Consider the following 17,711-nt stretch of genomic DNA (forward strand, 5'->3'; position numbering starts at 1 on the left):
TTTAGCCAATAATACAAAATTATCATCATTTCGGATCAAAACACCAAACAAGTTAAACAATTTGAATACAAATTATTTCTACAAAAAGGCTTGTTTGGGAAACAAGACTTAATGTTCCTACTTTCGATTGTAACAGTTATGGATCAGCTAAAAAAAAATTCCATTTAAAAACATTTTGTTTGTGAACTTTGTTTTCGTAGGGATATTGCACATTTTGTTCTTGGTTGTGCATTCCTTGGGATTTGTTTTGACCAATCATCCCGGCTGATCGAAGACAAGTTTAGAAACTGAGAGGGCATTAGGACCAGGAAAGACAAGCCGTGTTCTCTAAGGTCTGGCAGTGCTGGAATTATATGTGAAGGGGAGGCAGTGACTGCCTATTTACATCTATTCATAAGATCTGAGTGCAGTGTCACAACAGGGCAGGGCTCACATCTGGGCATATTCGCTTACAAGCAGCTGGGACAAAGTGATGAAGTTACACTGACCATGTGAAATGATTCCCTCACAAGGAAGACAGAATGCTGTCTCTCTGATGGAGAGTATATCAGTTCTTTAATACTTTCTGGAAGGAGAAAACATCTAAAGGATTTGGGGTATTTCCTTATTTTGGATTGTATTTGTATCCTGAAGAAATCCCTGTGCGTACTACTTACTGATATATCAAACATTGTCTAGAAGGAATTTTTCCAGAGAGAGCTGCGGTTGGTTTAGGAAATAAAAAGAAAAGAAAATATACACAGAGGGAGCGTGCAAGTTGGATACCGAGAGAGGAAATAAAGACCTGCGTGGGAAAAGTACATTAGAGGAAAACTGATCAGGAATGAAGATAATTGTGAATATCATGACGGTGTGTGTCATATATAGCAACAAGCAGCATGTTGTTGAGAAAGAGGTGCAGGTCCCTTCTGTGCCAACCGCAGATGCTGGTGCTTACGCTAGGCTTACTGCTGATACTAGCCATAGTTACCATACTGGATCCAGAAACCCAGAGTGAGAGCAATTCTAGAAATCTGGACCACCATCGTGAAGGAGATCATTATAGGACAGCTGCAAGCTCGTTTCTGGAGAGGGTTGATGAAAGACATCAGTATAAGGTGGAATTGTTATCTCCTCTGTCTTCTTTAAGGGAGGAAGGGTTACTTGCAATGACGATGTCTGGACCCAGAGAGAGACCTGACAGAGACAGGAGAAAAATGTACAGAATAGTGGGGCAGCCGAAGAGGAAGAACGAAGGTGATTTACCAACCCAGGTCTTGCACAAAGGACTGGCACTAGAGAGAGTGGGCTATGACTCCGAAATTCAGAAAATTCCTGTACATAGGACAATACCAGAAGGACGCCATCCACTGTGAGTAATGTGACAGTTGAGTTGGCATTGGTGTTCAATGCAGGACGCGTTAATTTTAGGGTAATTTATGAAATTGCTAAACCGGTCAAATAATATTTGATCAATCGGCATCATTCACATCAGTAATTATTGTAGATAAGCAAACAAAATGATTATATATTGTGGCATCACCAGTAATTTTTATTTGCAGCCGAATTTTAACTTCTCCAGGCTAAGTACCTGTAAGAAAACTTACAGTGCTGTGAGTGTGCGTCAATATGTTTAGGAAATAGATTGTGTTTTTAGGTATCTTTACTAGTTCTATTGTTTAAGAGTAAAATGACAAGTAACATTTTTCACATGGAACTCGTTTCTTTTAGATCCGCATCCTTGTGTGTTTTTCTAAGTATGTGTGCCTAGGAGGGGAGTGAGTGAGGACGTATTCAGAAGAGTGATTCCTGTGCGTGCGCATGTATGGTTAGTGTGTATGGTGTGTGATGTGTATGATGTTGATCCGCTTTTGGATGTTCCTGCTAGTGTTTGTTAGGGTGTTTAGGAGAGGGTATCAGAGCATGTATGTGTTCCTATGGTTTGGATTGTGTGTACGTTTTGGGCGTGGGGTGAGCCTGAATAAGTGTACGTGTTTTGAAGGAAGATTCTGTGTGGGTGTGAATGGGCGTGTTTGTTTTGGCTAAGGATCCTGAATGAATGTATGTGTGGTTAGAATTCTATATATGTAAGTTTGAAAGGGAAATTTGTAGTTTATTATCCTCATCCAAAGTGCAATATGCACCGGCATACAAGAGATACTGACATATAGCATCTTCATGTAGTAGTAAAAATGGGACCGACATTACCTATGTTTGTTTTCGGTTCATTGTGTAATTATATAGGTTTCTTACTCATACTTCTCAACACTCTTGTTTTTCATGGGACAGTCCTAGTTTTTGGCACTGTCCTGCTTCTGTCGGCAGTGGGGATCATTTGCAGGTTGGGGACATGCTCTGATTCCTTTCTGACCAGGGAACCATGCTGTGAAATCAATAGCTATCATAGCTACCATTTGGTCTTCTTGTGATGCTTTGAAGCTGAGGGTCCCAAGTTGACAGGGTGGGTAAGGTAGGTGGGTAGTCCTGCCCGAGCCCTGCCTCTTACCATGCCCAGTCATGCTACTAAGAAAGGTGTCCTGATAGATTTAGGTCACCACATAAATATGACCACTCACACCTAACTTAAATAAAAATAAATTACATCCACTGTAATCTCCAACTTTCATATTTAGGGGTGCACATGGGGGGACAGGGATCAAAGTAGGGGGGGCAGTTATAAAATGCTACATATGCAAAATATATATATATATATATATATATATATATATATATATATATATATATGCGTTAGACATGCATTTTTGCTTCTATGACGGAGCACCAGAAGGTGATGTTACGCCAGCGCTCCGTCATAGAAGCCCCAGAGGAAATGCCAGCAGAAGCGGAGGTTGTCAGAGGAGAATCCAGGTCCCCTGCAGCGCTGTGGGGGATCTGGATCTTAGTCTTATGGTCCGATCTCTATTTGAGGTCTGATTATCAGGCGACCTCGAATATAAGCAAATATAGTATGTACTTATCGATGCAGTCCAGGTCAGAAGGAACAATTTTGAACCAGTACGAGGAGACAGGAAGGTACTCCTGTAGTCAAGCCAGTGCTTGGAAGCGTCAATCAGTGCTCCTTCGCGGTTGAACAAAGAAAAGTATGGTGTTTCACATGCCCCCCCATGCCAATGTAATTGATTAAATCCTAACTTTCTGGGACGTTCTGTTGCATTTCAAAAGTGCACTGACACAACCCTGACTGCAAATAACTGTAACTGTTACACCTGTGCTAATGTAGAAGCGAGGGGAAAAAAAAGACGCAACCTGCAGAAGCAGGATCTGGGAGGAACAAAACCAGGAGCTTGTCTGCTTTATACTAAGCACACACTGAATAAACACAGCAGCACAACCTGGAAGAGAAACAGAAGTCTGGTGACTGTTCCCCTTGTACTATGCTTTGCACAAGAATCACTAATGTGCTAATGTAAAGCTAGGGAGATTGTTTTAAACTCTATACAAAGTAATTATTACATTTCGTTCATGCAGATGTCTCAAGCAAAGTTATGACGAGAAGTTCCCGACAGCCAGTGTTATCATCTCCTTTCATAATGAAGCCCTGTCTTCATTACTGAGAACTGTCCACAGTGTGCTTGACAATTCCCCAAGACGCTGGCTAAAAGAAGTTATCCTTGTCGATGATCTAAGTCATCAAGGTAACCAGCACCTTAGAATCATGACTTATGGTCAGCCTAATGTCCTCACAGCATTACCCGCATCTAACCTGAAGAAGACTGCAGGTGGTGAGAATCACGCCTAGAGGTCAAACTGCTCAACCGAGTAGCCCAGTCATAGTTCACATGTTGCCTGCTACTTTTCACTGATTTCAACCTTGGCTCCTAGAGAAGAGGGACAGAGTGGTTTGAGACCCTCTGAAAGATGGACAATTGTTGGTGGGGTGGTAGTATATTGTAGCATAACAAAATAAATGTATTCATTGTTTCATGTTTCAAACTGTAAGATGTAGGAGTTTGAAAGATGATACATCACATTTAAAATGTTAAAATAAGCTTCACCTTTTTAAGACTGCATTAAGACTACGTAGGGCCTAGGCAAGGTACCAACTTTGGACCCTCCTCATCATCATTTTATTTACAGGGAAATTGCAATGTCCCCAATCTTTGCCTTCTTGGGCCTGTACTTCCACAAAGGCATGTACAGCATTTCCCCCTAGACTGAAGTCTTAAGAGGGCTGGATCTTCTTAGGTTCTCCCTGAACGGAAAACCCACTAAAGTCCTCAAGTGGGGAGAGTGGCCAAAATGCACAACCTGAAGGCAAAACGCCCATTAAAATATCTTAAACCATTTATTTCATTTTAGCTATAATTTTAGTTGCGGAAGCGTAGAAATTGTAACCAGTATTTTTTATTGATTGAGTATAGGACAACTTAAGTCTGCCCTGAGCGAATATGTTTCAAGAATCAGTGGAGTGAAATTAATAAGGAGTAACAAGAGGCTTGGTGCTTTTGGAGGCCGTATGCTGGGTGCAGCGAGGGCATCAGGAGACGTCCTGGTCTTCCTCGACTCACACTGTGAGTGTCACAAAGGCTGGTTGGAGCCATTGTTGAGCAGAATAATGAATAACAGGTGAGCTGCTCTTTCAAAAAACTGAATCTAGAATGTGACGTGAAAATATCTACAAAATTACGCTTATTCAGTATTTTTTTACATTTATATAAAATAGCAACATAACAGCTAAAAGAACTGCTCAGACTCATCCCTAGTAGGTGTTGTATCATACATATGTGTCCTGCTGAATAATTTACAATCCCAATTTAGGATGGATATACATTGTAATTGCCAATGCTGACTCTACAACTAGGACCATTGTATATATTTAAAGGAAATATGAACAAAAAAGATATTACATTAAAAACAAGTTCTTCTGACACTAGAATGCTTTAAAACAATTCCATGTTTTCCACATAATCTTTTGATATAGCTGCACAAATGAAATGTGTTCTCTTACTCCAATAAACTCGCTACAATGTATGGAGGAAAGGACTGGGCATTGTTAGAGTTGCCATAAAAAATCAGCTGAGAGCAGAACACGTCACATTTTAAATCTCATAAGTGTGCCTGCAATGGTTACCTAATTCCTGGTAGAAGAAAACTCTAAACTCACTTTGCTTGAATAATAAACTACCGGTATATCACTGTACAAAACATTCTATTTTATGTGCAAAGTAAAAAGGTGTATTTTTCAAGGGGACTTCCTTTTTAATAAAAATAATATGTAAGGACTCTTATTCACTATCACTGGAGTTTTTGTGCACAGGTCCTTTAAGTGACAAAATAAGTTTTTGTTAGAATTAAAGTTTACTGAGTGTAAAATTGGGAAGGTGGTGCCATCTGCTGGTGCTTTTTACATCCCATACTTATTTGGATTTCAGGTTCACAAAAGTTTCAAATCCTTTTAAAACATAAGCAATCTTCTATATAGAAATAGGGATATATATATATATATATATATATATACATATACATATATATACACATATATATATATATATATACACATATACACATATATATATATATATATATATATATATATATATATATATATATATATATATATATATACTTTCTGTCATTCCGTAATACAGAGATAACAAAGTAAACGTATGTAATCTTAAAAAGCTATATTCAGTTGAAGAATAAGTGATTGGTGTAGGAAGAAAAGCCAACACATTATAAACTAATCTATAAAGTTTTGGCAAGCAAAGTCAAAGTCTGCAAATTATACGTTAATTTCTATTTCTTTTTTTAAGAAATCGAATAGTTTCTCCTGTTCTAGACATTATTGACCGGAAGACATATGAGTATTATTACTCTGCTGATCTGCAACGACTCGTATTTAACTGGAAACTTGATTTTCACTGGGTGACTTTACCGGAGCATGAAGAGAAGCTACGCCACTCTCCCATCGCTCCATTCAGGTAATCATTTCCTAATTGCCCCAGAAAATAAATGGAACAGCATAATTGACTTGGAAGTGCCAAAACGATTTTACCTTACAGAAAATAGCGCAAAGTTCCATGGGATTCAAACAATATTGGAATTATTATTATTCCAAAAATGTACACTGATTTGTATAACCAATGCGTTATAAGGAGAAAAGTTCCTGCTGGCTATACATATTCCCCAAACAGTGTGCATTGGGTTTAGATGTGTTTTCTGTAGCTTGTGAAATAATACTTAACCTTCAGATGATTGACAGCTATTGTATGACAGGGTTTTCTACCCTGGAGCTGGAAATATAGAATCAAGCTTGTATGTGCTAGATCAGTAGTAAGCAGAATGGATGAACCATTGGTTCTACTTCTAGTTTCATTCTGTTTGCAAAGTTCCTTTCAATAAGTGTGTGTGTGTGTGTGTATATATATATATATATATATATATATATAATATACAAACACATACACATTTGTAAATTTACAATTCTATATTTATCTTCCATATTTCCCAATTACATTGTGCATACTGTGTATGAGGAGTACTTGTATAGGATCTGTGTTGTTTTGGTGAATTCAAGTGTAGCACATATTGTATAAATGAAGCAAGTTAGTTGCCTCTCTGAATGCATTTAGTAATAGCATTCTGATTTCTGACATTGTAGACACAATATACAATATATATATATATATATGTATATATATATACGCTATATACTGTACTTTATTTGTGTGAGAGAAAAATTTTCAGTATGGAAAAAGAAACATACTCAGAGATAATATAATAAACATAATATGTATCTAATATGTATGCTATATCACTAGATTTAAGTAACACAGTTGTTTTAGCGTAGCTGTGTCTTATATCTATATGTCTGTGTTAAGTTCTTAAATATTATATCGTCTGTATTCCTTCTAGAAGTCCAGTAATACCAGCGTGTGTAGTAGCAGTTGATCGCCATTACTTCCAAAATATTGGGGGGTTTGATGCAGGCACTAACTTTTGGGGGGCTGAAAACTTGGAGTTATCTATCCGGGTAAGATATAAATTTATATAAGTAAATATATATAAATATAAGTAAATGTTTACTTAATCCAATGGGTCTCATGTTTTAAATAGTGATTTTTGGTTGATACAGACCTAAGTCATTCAACATTTTTATCTATCCCGATTTTTACATCAAATTATTTTTTGTACCTACAAAGATTATTGACATTGCGTGCTATTCTCCATCTATGCTTCTAAGTCTTTAGCCGGCAAGGCTAAGGCTCCACTAAGTTTATAACTAGAACGCCTTAGCATTACCTTTCAACGTATCTTCCCATGTTGCCAATTATTAACATTGAACACACATCTTTAACAGATCCATGCTTATTTGTACAAATATCAAAATGTAATTTCATTCCTATTTCAGGCGGTGTATATTTTTTTTTTATGATGGTTTCTGCAATTCTGCATTCATTTTTGGCAATGGTCATCTCATTTTCACAGGTTTGGCTCTGCGGTGGTTCAGTGGAAATCGTTCCGTGTTCACGAGTTGGACATGTAAATCAGAATCATACCACGTACGCTCCGCTTCAAAATGACTCAGTATTGCGGAACAAAATCCGAATTGTAGAGTTATGGATGGACTCCTACAAGGATACCTTCTATAAGCATATTGGAAAGGCTTTAATCAGCAGGGTATGATGCACACAACTATAAAAGTTATGAATGGTCAATAAACCATTGACCACTTTTGACACACTACAAGTTGGGCTACGTAAGCTAAGGAATACCTAACTGCACATCTGTGCGTCGGGTACATAACACATTTGGAAATAAAGGTAACATAATTGAGACCTAAATCTGCTTTGGTTCTGGAGAAGCACCAGAAAATGCTTAAATATAGGAGGGCTTGAGTCAAACAAATTCAGTAAATTAGATTTCAATCCTAGGATACCAAAAGCGTTTTAAGCAAACCTACACCGAACATGGATTCCTCTTGTCCAATTGTATGGAGCTGGAACTCTAAACCCTTAATTATATTTGTGAATCAGAATTTATAACAATTATTTTTCAGATGTGATAAACCCCTATTACGTTATTTGGGAAAACTTGCGCGTAGCCCTACTGTTAAAATTAAGTTGCTCACTAAATGTGTTTATTTATGTTATTGCACCTATACTGGAGCTACCATCAATAACATTTGCTTTGTTTTTGGTCTCAGGTTGAACCGACTGATATTACTGAACGTGAACAGCTACGTCTAAGGTTGGGATGTAAAAAATTTGAGTGGTTTCTAGCCAACATTTACCCAGAAATCAATGCTACTTTTTCCATGTTGGGATCATCTGGACGAGTAAGACTGTGACCTACATGTGTGGGTGTTGAGGATCAGAGATGCTTTCAACACGTTGCTTCTTTAGAGTTATATATTATAATTTCTACGTAATACTTTACATTTTTTAACATTCCATGTAAATCAGCATCGCCATTTTTAATGTGTTGAATAGTGGACAGGGTAAATTATAATCCAATACGTGATGTATGAAGACGTGGCTGCTTTGAGAGCGAGCGACGATGATTTGTGTGTGTGCGTGTGTGTGTGTGTGTGGGGGGGGCGCATGTGTATTGTAAATGCAACCCAGCTCAGCCTATTTATTCCCCATCACCCCTTGTCCGTTTTTATCTCCACAGCCACGTCCATTTCATTTTTCCCTCTGTCACCTCGCCATTCTCCTGTTTATGTGCAAATTCCATTTCCCCCCTTCCCTTCAGCCCTAGTGTTCTTCCCCTATGCCATCTTGATGCAACATATAGAAACATAGAAACATAGAAACATAGAAAGTGACGGCAGATAAGAGCCAGAAGGCCCATCCAGTCTGCCCAACCTCTGAGTACTCTCCTTTAGTACTTGCCCTTATCCTATATCTAGCTTGGCATTATGCCTATCCCATGCTTGCTTAAATGACTTTACTGTATTAACATCTACCACTTCCACTGGGAGGCTATTCCATGCGTCCACTACCCTTTCCGTAAAGTAATATTTTCTGATGTTACCATTAAACCTTTGCCCCTCTAGTTTATGCTTGTGTCCTCTTGTTGCGGTTTTATTTCTTCTTTTAAATAAACTTTCTTCCTTTACTTTGTTGATTCCCTTTAAGTATTTAAATGTTTCTATCATATCCCCCCTGTCCCGTCTTTTTTCCAGGCTATATAGGTTAAGATCCTTTAACCTGTCCTGGTAATGTTTATTTTGTAACCCATAAACCATTTTAGTAGCCCTTCTCTGCACTTTCTCCAACATTTCTATATCCTTCTGGAGATACGGTCTCCAGTACTGTACACAATACTCCAAGTGAGGTCTCACCAGTGATCTGTACAGCGGCATGAGCACTTCCCTCTTCCTACTGCTAATACCTCTCCCTATACAACCAAGCATTCTGCTAGCATTACCTGCTGCTCTACTGCATTGTCTACCTACCTTTAAATCCTCAGAAATAATTACCCCTAAATCCCTTTCCTCACACGTTGAGGTTAGGACATTACCAAATAGTCTATACTCTGCCCTTGGGTTTTTATGCCCCAGGTGCATTACTTTGCATTTATCCACGTTAAATGCCAATTGCCACAGCTCTGACCATTTTTCCAGCTTACCTAGATCGTTTGCCATTTGGCTTCTTCCTCCAGGAACATCAACCCTGTTGCAAATTTTTGTGTCGTCAGCAAATAAACATACCTTTCCATCAACACCATCTGCAATATCACTAATGAAAATATTAAAGAGAATGGGTCCAAGTACAGATCCCTGAGGTATCCCACTGGTAACAAGACCTTGTTCTGAATATACGCCATTGACTACAACCCTCTGTTTTCTGTCACTCAGCCACTCCTTAATCCATTCAACAACATTGGGATCTAAACCCAGAGATTGCAGTTTATTTATAAGTCTTCTATGTGGAACAGTGTCAAAGGCCTTACTGAAATCCAGATACGCAATGTCTACTGCACCACCTTGATCAATTACTTTAGTCACCCAATCAAAAAAATCAATAAGATTTGTTTGGCAAGATCTTCCTGAGGAAAACCCATGTTGTTTTTGATCTTGAAAGCCATGTGACTTCAGATGTTCAACAATCCTTTCCTTTAACATTGTTTCCATTAATTTTCCCACTACAGATGTAAGACTAACTGGCCTGTAGTTGCCCGACTCCTCCCTACTGCCTTTTTTGTGTATAGGCACAACATTCGCTACTTTCCAATCCCCAGGGACAACTCCCGTTACCAATGATTCGTTAAATATATCAGTTAACGGTTTTGCTAGTACACCCCCAAGCTCTTTTAATAACTTGGGGTGTATCCCATCAGGCCCCATCGACTTATTTGTCTTTATCTTAGACAACTGAAGTAAAACCTCCGCCTCGATAAACTCACATATTTCAAATGATTCAGTCTTTTTTCCCAACTGAGGTCCCATTCCATCATTCTCATCTGTAAAAACTGAACAGAAATATTCATTGAGGCAGTCAGCTAAACCTTTATCCTCTTCTACATATATGCCTTTTGTTTTTAGTCTAACTAATCCTTGTTTAACTTTCCTTTTCTCATTTATATATCTAAAAAATGTTTTATCTCCATTTTTTACTGATAGGGCAATTCGCTCTTCTGCCTGTGATTTGGCAGTTTTTATAACTTTCTTTGCCTCTTTCTGCCTAATTTTATAGATCTGTCTATCTTCCTCACTTTGGGTATTTTTGTATCTACTAAAGGCTAACTTCTTGTCTTTCACGATTTTGGCCACTTCTGCAGAGTACCACAGCGGTTTCCTTAATTTTTTACTCTTACTGACCAACCTAATACAATTTTCTGTTATCTTCGATAAAACAGCTTTTACAAAATCCCATTTCTCCTGAACACCATTTAAATTGTGCCAGTCTGATAATGACTCCTCTATACATTTTCTCATTTTAGAAAAGTCAGCTTTTCTAAAATCTAAAACTTTTGTTTTTGTGTGGTGTGACTCAGTCACTGTTCGTATATTAAACCACACAGACTGATGATCACTAGATCCCAAACTTTCACCTACAGAAATATCTGTTAACAAATCTCCATTTGTGAACACTAAATCCAATGTGGCCTCCTTACGAGTTGGTTCCTCAACCACCTGTTTTAAAGATAATCCCAATAAGGAGTTTAGAATATCCGCACTCCTGGTACAACCAGCTACTTTCGTTTTCCAGTTCACATCAGGGAGATTAAAGTCACCCATGATTATAACATCCCCCTTCACTGTCATTTTAGCTATTTCCTCCACTAGTAGATTATCGAGTTCTTCTACTTGTCCTGGGGGTCTATAAATCACACCTATGCGAGTTACTTTACTTTTGCCAAATTGTACTGTAACCCAAACCGACTCTAAGTTCTCTTCACCAACTTGTATTAAGTTAGATTTTATGTTATCTTTCACATATAGGGCCACCCCTCCCCCTTTCCTGCCCTTTCTATCTTTTCTATATAAAGAGTACCCCGGTATTGATATGTCCCAGTCATTTTTCTCATTATACCATGTCTCAGTAACAGCCACTATATCAACATTCTCAGTTGCCACAACTGTTACAAGTTCATGGATCTTATTCCCTAAACTGCGAGCATTTGTAGACATGACCTTCAGCTTGTCATTTAACACCGATGCTGCAATCACTTTCTGTCCTTGCTTTGGGGGGCAAAACATATGCTTCTCCCTATTATCTTTATAGAACAAGCCCCCAGATCCACCCACCTGGTTACTAAGTAAATCGCCTTCCCTTTCTATACTGTCTAACCCGGCATTTATTCCCTCCCCCCCCATTCCTAGTTTAAAATCTCCTCCAACAGTCTAACCATTCTCTCCCCAAGCACATTGGACCCTCTTGCATTTAGGTGCAATCCATCACGACTATAGAGATTGTACCCCAAAGCAAAATCAGCCCAGTGCTCTAAGAACCCAAAGCCCTCCTTCTTACACCAAGACTTCAGCCATGCATTTAGCTGCCTAATCTCCCGCTGCCTTTCTGGTGTAGCGCATGGCACAGGTAGTATCTCTGAGAATACTACCTTGGAGGTCCTTTTCTTAATCTTACTACCCAAGTCCCTAAAATTATCTTTTAGGACACTCCATCTTCCTCTTACTATGTCATTGGTGCCAATGTGCACCAAGACAGCTGGATCCTCACCAGCCCCTCCCAATAATCTATCCACTCTGTCCGCAACATGCCGAACCCGGGCACCCGGGAGACAGCAAACCATTCGGTTGCTGCGATCAGAGCTACAGATTACCCTGTCTGTTTTCCTGATTATTGAATCCCCTACCACCACAACCTGCCTGGGCTTTCCTTCCTTTCGGATCCCCTGCACATTGGATGAGCTGCTCTCCCGGCTGTTAGGGAGAACAGCTTTTTCCGCAAAGCCTACCTCTGAGTCTGCCTCCCCAACATGCTCACTTAAAAGGGCAAATTTGTTGGGAGGGAGAGACTCTGGGCTGGCTTGCCTCTTCCTCTTCCTCTTCCCTTCCCCACTGCAACCACGTCTTACTGTCACCCAGCTATGTGCCTGACTCCCTTCTGACTGATCTCCTCCCTCATTGCTAGGGGCCCCATCTAAACTTTGCTCAGTGAGCAACAGACTCCTCTCAAGGTTGTCAATCTCTCTCAGTGTTTCAATGTGCCTCTTCAGAGCACCAACCTCAGCTTCCAGAGAGACCAATTGATCACACTTACCACAGCGATATGGACCCAGGAACTGCTGTTCCAAGCATGCATACATATGGCATGATGTGCACTGAGTGAAATCTCCAAGCTTGCTCATTCTTTATAAAGGGACGCGAGTATAGAATTTAAACAATTGCTTTATGTCACTTACCCTCCTTGCTCTTGCACTCTTGTGTTGCACTAACTGCTGTGGTGCACAAACTGGTCACTTACAGAAAGCAAGTCACTTAGAAAATGCAAGCCCCTTACAGTGAGCAAGCTCTGTGAGTTTAACCACTTCCTTATATACAGAGCAACACAGTTAATTGATTATAAACCCCACCCTTAACTAATTACACTATAGAAAATGGGAGAGAAAAAAAACCAAACAGTTAATGCAAAACACAGTTTTTTTTTTTTTTGTTTTTTTACCACAAACCCTTCAACCCTCTTGTTGCTGGTTGAGATACAAACCCACTGTTGGTATACTTATAATACCACTTCTCTGCCGCTGCTGTGGTGCACAAACTGGTCACTTACAGAAAGCAAGTCACTTAGAAAATGCAAGCCCCTTACAGTGAGCATATAGACCATTAATAGACCAGTGTGATTATCTAGGCTCTGCCCAGGGCTGGCCCCCATATTGTAATGCCTATATACCGACTACAGTTAGTTGGCCTATTTTGAACAATATATCGATACAAAATGCTAAATCAACATTGAAGGAGTAATCTTACATTATAAAATTTTATATATACATATATATATTTATTTTTACAGATTTTTAACGCAGGTGTTGGCTTGTGTATTGAGTACAAACATTCAGGTCAACCTCTTGAACTTTCCAACTGCGATAAGACAAATACTCAGGTAATGTGATAGTCGAATTCTTCATTTATCAAGTTATTCTAGTGTGGATCCTTACTATGTTGAAATCAATATGCAAATATTTTAACCCTGCAGATATTCAAGTACAGCCAGAATGAAATAAGGTTTAAATCAGAACGCTCCCTTTGCCTTGATGTGAGATATGAACAGGCTGTCCTCAGAAACTGCTCTCTACGTGAAAAATCCACGCAGATATGGGATTTTAACGAGGTATTCAAATATAAATATGGCTTTTTGAGTTTGTGCTGATTTCAAACATTAATATACTAAAATGCACTGTGTTTATAGTTATGTAATTCAAAAATCATTTTGACTCATGTTTATACTTAGCCTATGGGAAGTTAGGAAGAGTATCCACATCATGCTTCTCATCAATGAACAGGCATCTTAATCACAATTGTGCCAAAAGAAGTGTCTTGCGTTATAACAAATTGCCATAATTCCATCATTGTAATTATGATGAATTTTTATTATAAAGTGCAGTGCTCAATTAGCATAAATATTACTCCCTTCATAAAAAAAGTAATCAAATATAAATTAATGTAATTCAAAAACATATGGTTTAAAAATAAAATAGAAAAATACTTTAAACAATAAAAAATATTAAAATGCATATAGTTAAAAATATAGGAGAAAAGTATAGTTAAAACGATACATTGGATCTCTGCTAGTCCAGCTAATTTACTGCTGAACAAATTCCCCAATACCTCTGTGTTTATCTAAAATCTTTGTTAACGTGTGAATTGTGCTTTTGCATTTAGAAAAGTCTGTTTTAGCTTCATTAATGGTATCATTTTAACTATACTTTTCTCCTGTTTTCTCAACGGCTAACACGGTACAAAACCTTTTTATCATTTGAATATAAAAATATATAAATAGTCCATTAGAGGTTCTTAATTCAAAAATCCATTTTGCTCAATCTTATAGATGTAGTGCCCCGTCTCCATCGATGATGTTGCGTTGTGAGATTTCTTTTTTTTTTTTATTTCAGTCACAACAGCTGATTAAAAAACAGGACCATGCTAGGTTGCAGATATAAGGGACTGTAGGGGAGCTACCTGCGTCATCGGGACAGCGTCCAACCATCAGGACTATCCTACAAACACAGGGGCTGTTGGGAGATTTGCATATATTAATCAGTACAGGGTACATCTGTTTGCATCCTGTTGACAGGTCCTTTCAAATCAAAAAACATAAAGATTACATTATTTTGTTGAAATTCCTGGGCCTATTCAGAGATATCAAAAATAGATTTTTACACTCTTAATGCGTTGTTTTTAACCTCAATAGAAGTCCTTTATACAACTATTTGTTCTTAAAAGTTAAACTTTTTTTTATATAAATATGGTATCTAGGTAAAGTATAGCGTACAAGGCTCCTTTTGATTTTCTAAAGATTGTTCTTTAAGTGTACTTTTTGTTTTAAGAGACTACTAAAACCCCTTTTTTATTACACTTACATTTGAAAAGGAGACCTATAATTTCTGGATGTCTGCTACCCTATAATTTCATATCCACTTTTGATCGGATACCAACAGACAAATGAAAAGTTTCTCTTAGCATTATCACATCTATCATTTAATATATTTTTGGAACAAAAGAATAACCCAGTTTCTATAGCGACGCTAATCCTACTCAATACATTGCTTTCAGTTTCATGTGTGTCAAAGGCATGTGCATTTTTAGCCAAATATATAGTTATCAACGCTATTACCTCAAAGTGTAAATAGTTCTTATTACTGTAACAAAACAAGAAAAAATGTCCCTGTTTCATTACATGACAAGTGCTGTCAGGAACAAGCTGGAGAGGCCGGGGAGAGAACCCATGAAAGAACATGAAATGTCCTAAATGAAAAAAGGAAATAATAAAAACAATACACAAGCTTTTATATATTCCAACGTATTACATAGCATGCAAAGAGATGCAGACATTCAATAGTTGTTGGAGTTTCTGTCTCCCTCTCCCAAAATCAGGAAGTGTATTTGGGTACACTTCCTGCACACTCTGTAGCACAGAAAACAATGGGAGCCAATAACATGCAACTTAGTTGAACACTGATGTTCTTGCGATTGGCTGCCCCTATTCCCACTGACTTTAATTAGACTGCTACAGAACATGTGCAGGAAGTGTATTTAAGTATGCTTCCTGCTTATACTTCCTGGTTTATGAAGTCTCATTGATGACTAATAGCTGAAGAATGTGTGTGTGTGTGTGTGTGTATTTCCCTTGGTTCTTTTGTTTTCAATCAAACCCCATAATGTGATTTTAGTGTGTTTATTCATTTATTTTCCTCTTCCTTATTACAGGATGGATTATTGAAACACATTTCTACTGGCAAGTGCATAGAAGCTGCAGACAGTCATTCAGACAAAGTGTTACTACGGTCTTGTAACAATCACGGAAATCAACTCTGGAAAATGATACCTCTCTGAACTGAGAAAATAATTTATTGTTTTATACAGTACCGTGTGTGTGATATATATATATATATATATATATATATATATATATATATATATATATATATATTAGCTACAGTACAAAAGGGACACTCCAGCCATCAAATTCACTTTAATTTCTATTTTAATCGAAGTACTTTCACACATGGGTTTGATAAACTGGATGAGTAGCTTTAACAAAAATGTATATTTAAATTTGAATCTCACAAAGTGATCTCCTTTGAGCCAGAAGTAAAGGAAGAAAGATGGTATGAGTCATATAAGTGCTAAATATAAGAGCTGGAACGCTCCAACTTTTTTTCCATGGTGATTATTCCAAATTTAGAACCGTGCTCCAGAAACGTGCGTTATACCTACGGGACATTAAATGAATGTATATTTCAGCTCTTTGGCTCTGAAACGATCAGAGGAGTTCCACTGAGAACTGGAGGGCTGCAAGAGGACCGTGTAAAATCTAGCCTGTCGAGAATAAACATTTCGTCTCGTTAATTATGCATTATTTAGTGTCTATCCTGGGAGTTCTTTAAGCAAGCTGGGCCACGCAAGTCCTGGGTATTATTTAGGCTTATTATGTTTATAATGTTATAGATGTGAGATTATTTAGCCACTTCTAATGAAAATAGCTTGTTGAAAACAACAAAGCCTCTCATCAGACAGATCTTATCCATAAATGTAGACAAAAGCACAAAGCTGATTTCCAGCGCACACAAAGCAAACCTAGCTTGAGTGAGTCTATCCAAAGACACACAATTACACCTCATATAGAAGGCACACTCCGACACTGTCCGCCTTCATTACTGCCACTTATACATGTTACAGGGCTGCAGTTTCAGTGCTGGCACGGCCTTTCTTGAAAATCCTGTTAAACAAGCTCAGAGACTAGTAGCTAATGTATTATATGATGGGCACTTTATGGTTTGCTACGAACCACCGGGTCCTGGGCAGGGGGGGCAAATCCCACTCCCTGCATCCCGGTATTGTTTAAGGTGTTACGGCTTCTGGTATTGTATTTGGTATGGTATTGTTGGGGCTAGACTGCATCATAAAATAAATTCAAAATTTCACCAATTGCAATGGTTGGCCTCCATTCCGTTCTGCAAATACCCTGGTACAGTCCCTATTAATAATGTGAATTTATTAATATATAGCAATGGCGCCACCTGCTGGACAAACCGCTGATTACAACAAATTCTCAGGCACTATTGCTTTCACAACCGCAAATATATAAAAATTCAAAAATAAGCATTGTTCACGAGTGTAACTATCCCCTACATAATGCATAATACAGTGTGTAATATTTAACTATACATTACGCAGGGCCAGCCAAGCTCTTACTGCAGCAGACGCTCGCTGTGGTTGGCTCTTCATAAGGAATAGCGAAGTCAAGGAGCTGAATCACAGCTTAAGGCAAATTCACCTGTCTACTCGGCATTTAGCGCACAAACCCCCTAATGATTTGATGCTCCAAATCACCCAATGCTGAAGCATCATCCGGCCGTGAAAGCAGCCCAGGAAAGAACACGCCGCTGCTAGAGCCGGGTTCACTAACTATAATAAGGCTTTGCCGCGGCCTACGATGAAAACCGATGCTCGCGTAAATACAAATAATAATAATAAGCAATTCAGTGACAACATGCGAACGCCGGCAGCAGGGACATCCCAGCATGCCCCGCTTCCCCCTTTCGACGCGGTGACGCTGTCAACGTAATAACGTCACAAA

The 17,711-nt window shown here is 38.4% G+C and overlaps 1 protein-coding gene across 1 annotated transcript; it reads left to right on the top strand.

Moving 5' to 3' along the window:
• The first annotated feature begins 398 nt into the window (after positions 1 to 398).
• Positions 399 to 15,964, top strand: GALNT15 (polypeptide N-acetylgalactosaminyltransferase 15). The gene is made up of 10 exons (XM_053466832.1): positions 399 to 1,351; positions 3,469 to 3,635; positions 4,362 to 4,566; positions 5,754 to 5,921; positions 6,856 to 6,973; positions 7,429 to 7,620; positions 8,147 to 8,278; positions 13,425 to 13,514; positions 13,608 to 13,742; positions 15,839 to 15,964. Exons 1-10 carry the CDS (start codon positions 879 to 881, stop codon positions 15,962 to 15,964), a joined length of 1,806 nt encoding a protein of 601 aa, XP_053322807.1. The 5' UTR covers positions 399 to 878.
• The last annotated feature ends 1,747 nt before the right edge of the window (positions 15,965 to 17,711 follow it).

This window comes from Spea bombifrons, chromosome 5, assembly GCF_027358695.1.
Source record: "Spea bombifrons isolate aSpeBom1 chromosome 5, aSpeBom1.2.pri, whole genome shotgun sequence".
Classification (NCBI taxonomy): domain Eukaryota; kingdom Metazoa; phylum Chordata; class Amphibia; order Anura; family Pelobatidae; genus Spea; species Spea bombifrons.